The sequence below is a fragment of the Malaya genurostris genome, chromosome 1 (genome assembly GCF_030247185.1).
Source record: "Malaya genurostris strain Urasoe2022 chromosome 1, Malgen_1.1, whole genome shotgun sequence".
In the NCBI taxonomy this organism is placed as follows: domain Eukaryota; kingdom Metazoa; phylum Arthropoda; class Insecta; order Diptera; family Culicidae; genus Malaya; species Malaya genurostris.
This window is the reverse complement of record NC_080570.1, coordinates 28,077,281-28,082,553: the sequence shown is the minus strand read 5'-3', so window position 1 is coordinate 28,082,553 and position 5,273 is coordinate 28,077,281. Positions and strand designations below refer to the sequence as shown.

Here is a 5,273-nt window from a genome sequence, read left to right as displayed (position 1 = left end):
CTGATCAACAGATGCGTCAAATGTCGTCTGATTCTCTGCATTGCTCGTACCGCTGACCCATCGGACATATTTTCCGTTATTCTCCATATATCTTGCTTTTAACACTTTTTTTTTGTGGTCTGGAATTGCATGCAAAAATATGCGCGTAAGATTACTTACGAAGCAAATGTGCGCGATCTCAAAATCCGCTTTGCAATGCACGATTATTCAAATCCGCTTTTTTTTATTTGCACGGCCACGTTGCCTGCTTCCTTTTGTGCGCGACGTTTCCGGTCCGCTTATTTAAATTTAAATATTTGCGCGACCTTCCTGGTCCGCTCTGTGATGCGCGATTTCGAGAATCCGCCATTTTTATTAAAATTGCGCGACCTTCCTGGTCCGCTTATAATGCGCGACCATAGTGATCCGCTTTTTCATTCATTTCATTTTCTCTTCGGCCATTTTCGTTTCACAATTGAACGAGAAAATCTGCGTACCAGATAGTACGATTGTAGCCGAATATTGGTATATATTTTGAGTTGCCCAATCGGACATATTTTCCGTCGTTTGCCATATTACTTTAGTTTAACGCCTTTTTGTGGTCTGGAATTATACACAAAAATATATGCGTGAGATAACTTATAACTGAAATGTACGCGATCTAACGATCCGCTTTACGATGCGCGATTATTGAAAATCCGCTCATTAATTTTCTTTTTTTTTTTTTTCATTTGCACGGCCACGTTGCCTGCTCCCTTTATGCGCGACGTTTTCGGTTCGCTCGTTTATATTTAAATATTTGCGCGACCTTCCAGATCCGCTATGTGATGCGCGATTTCATGAATCCGCCTTTTTCAATTAAAAAAAAATCGTCAACATTTTTTTTAAATGTATTTTAATGCGCGACCTTCTTGGTCCGCTTTGATGCGCGACCTTCCTGGTCCGCTTTGATGCGCGACCTTCTTGGTCCGCTTATGATGCGCGACCTTCCTGGTCCGCTTATGATGCGCGACCATAATGATCCGCTTGTTCCAGTTATTTTCAACGTTACATAATCTCCACCGACGCTTCTTTTTTTTTTCATTTGAAAATGAAAATCTTTGTGCCAAATATTTGAATAATTTTCTGTTGCTTTAGGTGATTCCGTTTCCGTTTTGAATAACTATGCTATTTGAATTCCAACTCCTGGCAGGATCGCCATTGTGCATTTTATAACTATTAATCGGAAACGGAATCACCCAGAGCGGTACACTTCTTACCTGTAAGGTTGTTTGTGGTGAAATGTGCAAAGCAATTCTGTTACAGCTCGCTTGACCTGGTGCAATGATGTCTACCGCAATTTGTCATGGCATACTATACATTAGTTATTATAAACTCGTTTGCACCCACACAGGTACGACCACGTTTAAACTCGGCGAACCACCGACAAATCGTTGCTTTTGGTGAACAAGAGTCCGGATAACATTTTTCAATCCATTGTTTCGCTTGCACGGTGTTTTTACCCATTAAAAAACAATGTTTTATCAAAACACGAAACTCGGATTTTTCCATTTGTAAACAAACTACAAAACGACTTTACTCCAACCTCGATAACTCAGCTGTTTCTGGTCGGATCGACTTAAAATTTTGACCCGTTTCAAGCAAAGGTTAGTACTCTAGAAAGACGTGGTTACTGGTTTACTACGAGCGCCATCTCTGCTTTAGTCTCGGGACTTATTGATCCATGTGTTACTGATGACGCGAATCTACATACGACACAATTCATAAGAGGGTATTCCGTAAAATGACTGATTTTTACAAGATTGATTTCAATATATGTAAAAAATCACTTTTTGAGCAGATGTGTGAACTTACATGTTTCAGCACTTGAAAATATATCGGAAATCATTAAATATGTGTGATATATGCTTACAAATGAGTCATTCTTGATGCTCGTATATGTCTGTCTCAGATGACATTACTCTCACCAAAGACATCATATTAACAAGATATCCAGCTCTCACATTTCCCGAACAAATCATTGGCAACATCCTTTTTTGCGAGCATGTCGCCCTCAGGTGAGTCCGCATCGAATCTCATACATAGAAGTATAGGGAAGAGAAATGTCAAATTCGTGCGCGCCAAAATAGCAGGGCTGTGCACCCATACAATTGACATGATATGTTGAATGTGATGCCGTGCGATGGCGTTATTGAACTGAAGATTGATTTCGCTCCAAGCTGACAGGGTCTGCTCTCACGCAATAAAATGTTGTACTCTAAAAAACAATGTTCCATTTTTACCTTTCTCTATAGAATGGTATTAGATTTGCTGGAAAACTCAACTTCCGAACGGAGCCTCGGAGACCTATAGTTTTATATACCATTCGACTCAGCTTGACGAGATTTTTAACGCGCAGTTTTCTCAGAGATTGCCAATCCGATTTTACCAAGCTTAGAGTCGTTTGATGCCATTGATCAAGTTCAAAGATCAAATGACTGTGACTTCTACTTTCGGAGAGATGATGGTATAAGTGACGTAACCGACAAAACGCATTATTTTTTACTGCTCTAATATATATCAGGGTGCCAATATTTTGGAATCACCTCTAATTTCGTAAAGCGGAAAGTGTTCAGAAGTTTAAGCCCCTCGATTGTCACCTAGATTTGAAATTTCCGAAATTGATTTTTTTAGATGCCGAATGTCTTAGAATTACATGAAAAATCGAGACTTAGTGTCATCTTGAAAAAAAATTTGTTTTGAAAAAATTGACTTTCTGGAACTTTAAAAAAATCTCTAAATTTTTTGTGATGATTTTTCAAGATCTTTGAAAATCTCACTAAGTGAATTAGAACGCAAATGTCAAGCACTGAGAAATGATACCGAATACGTGACATAAACGCTGAAGCATGCTCTTATGAACTACTCGAATAAAAAAAGCAAAGCCTTGGTATTACATTCGTGCAGTGGAATTTGACCTCCTGTTTCAATAGACTTTGCAGCCGATTCAGAGTGTACAGAACCATTGCATGACTGATGCTACGATTCTACTGCCACTCCGAATCCCTCCAGGTCGGGACTCGAACATACGACAACTGGTTTATAAGACCAGTTCCCTGTGCATTAAACCACCAACCCGGGTAGATGAACTACTCGAATCAATCATATTATAATTATTTGGTGTCAAAAATGAGCTCATATTAGTGTCTGAAATTACTCAGTAAAGATTAGGTCGACTTAACATCTAGGTTCAAACAGAAGAAGATAGATTATCAACTTTTATCCGAATTGGAAATCGTGATCCTGAAGCATGGGTTGGCAAGTATAGTCAATGAGGCTCTTATTTCTAAGAATTTTAATAAAACACCACCAACTGTTTAGATTTCACAGATGTAATAACTTTAACTTTCACTGAAACTTAGTGCGAGTACCGATAAGTGAACTTGTCTCCTCGAATGCTTTCGATATAATCGAAATCAAATAATTGTTTGGTGAGATATTCTTGTAACGGCAATGGATAATTCAGATTCAAAGAAACGCAATCCAATCCTTTTGATCTACAATGTAATTCCGTTCAGTACAATTCTTAGTCAATCAAAACAATTTAATTACAATTAAATGAAGAAAGTCGATTTAGACTTATGTAGAGTTTGACGCAAAACCTTCTCATTCTTTCTTAGATTTCTTATCTTGTATGGGTTTTTTCTTCCCAAAATGTCTCCTCACAAGTAAATAATAACAGAAGGCCACCAACAGAACCACTCCAATCATGTCTAAGCCATAGATCTGGAACACATTCATATCAAGCGCCGGAGAACGAAGATAGCTGAGTCCTTTATTTTCCAGTACTTTTTCTATCCAGAATATCGCCCTATCCAACGGGTGCTCCGGTTGACCTTTGAAGTGGTACGAGCGTTTCTTCATTTTTTCGTAGTAGCTAAAAATGGTGAAAAGTTAGTCGAAAGTCAGTTCATTACAAACGACACTCACCTGGGTTCCTGTAAAATTCGAACAATACACTCCCGAAGATTAGTTTCGTTGATTTCGGTTAGAGGCAAACTCAGACCAACTCCCGCCTTAACAAGTTTTTCCGCATTGCTGAACTGATCGACAAAAAGCGGTAGGGCCACCACCGGAACTCCATGCCAGGACGCTTCCTGTAAACTTAACAAACCTCCATGGCTGATTAGAAGTTTTGTCCTCTGGTTGGACAGAATTGCCGACTGCGGAACCCATTTCAGGGGGAGAACGTTCGCAGGAAATACGTCTAGTTTTTCCGGATTTCCATGTTTCCAAATGAATCCGTAGTCGGGCATACTGCGGAACACGTTGAATATGTCTCTGTTCAGTTGCTCTCCCAACATACCGCCGTCGATGTTGGTTCCGAAACTGAGCAGTATAACACCTTTAATGGCCCGGGCAATGAACTGCTTAATGATGGGTGGAACTTCCTCCCGGCGGGACACGTGTAATCCTCCCACTGGGATCACGTTCGGTGGCAAGGCCCGAAAGTGTTCCATGCTGAAATCGCTGTTGACCAGTATCACATCGGAGCGCTTTTCAATGTGTCCAACTGAGGCCGTCTGCTCACCGAAAAGTCGTTTCGACCGTCGGTCTTCATTGGCCAAGTAAACGCGATTGCGGTAGAAGATATCGAAGCCCCAGTACAGGGTGTTCTTAACCCGTTCGATGAAATCCATCTGAGGGCCATACGTCGATGCATAGTGGGGCATGTGAGTGGTTCGTAGCGGAGCGTCCGCCATGGTGATAACGTGAGGAGGGATGTTGAAGGCAGAAACGGACACCAGCGGAGGGTTGCCAAAGTAATCAACGAATCCGAGCAAAAATTGTCCCATCGTAAGATCGTGAATCACCAAATCAAACTTGAACGTTTTGGGATACGCCAGCAATCGGTGGACGGTGTCATCCTTTGCCAGAATCCGGCTACCGGTATTGTAGTAATCATACATAGCTTTGATGTTTTTTAGTGGACTACGTAGATTCGAGAAGTCCCAGTCCTGGGAAAGCTCTGCCATCACTTTCTTCATGAAATCTTTCACCACCAGAAAAGTCTTACCGGGTATCGATGTTTCCTCTTGGAAGGAGATAATTGTAAGATTGTGCCCATTCTCGTAGAGCCGATCGAAAATTTGCTTGTTCCAGATGTGATGACTTTTGGAATCGAGTGATTGAAGGAACAGAATGTTGTCTGTCGCGACCGTTCGGAACAACACTGACAGTACTAGCTGGACAGTACAGAATGCAAACATTTTGAATGCCATCTTCGCTACCGAGTTGATTGAACGACTACCGTA

At 40.9% G+C, this 5,273-nt stretch overlaps 1 protein-coding gene across 1 annotated transcript; it reads right to left on the bottom strand.

The window, feature by feature from the left end:
- Positions 1 to 3,505: 3,505 nt before the first annotated feature.
- LOC131435697 (UDP-glycosyltransferase UGT5-like) lies at positions 3,506 to 5,240 on the bottom strand. Its single transcript, XM_058603847.1, has 2 exons — positions 3,949 to 5,240; positions 3,506 to 3,895 (listed from the first exon to the last, which is right to left on the bottom strand). Exons 1-2 carry the CDS (start codon positions 5,238 to 5,240, stop codon positions 3,625 to 3,627), a joined length of 1,563 nt encoding a protein of 520 aa, XP_058459830.1. The 3' UTR covers positions 3,506 to 3,624.
- Positions 5,241 to 5,273: the final 33 nt, after the last annotated feature.

Excerpts from the sequence above, each read along its gene's own strand:
- LOC131435697 (XM_058603847.1), bottom strand. The coding sequence starts at position 5,240 with ATGGCATTCAAAATGTTTGCATTCTGTACTGTCCAGCTAGTACTGTCA. Across the intron at positions 3,896-3,948 it reads CGAATTTTACAGGAACCCAG|CTACTACGAAAAAATGAAGA; the intron begins GTGAGTGTCGTT and ends CACCATTTTTAG.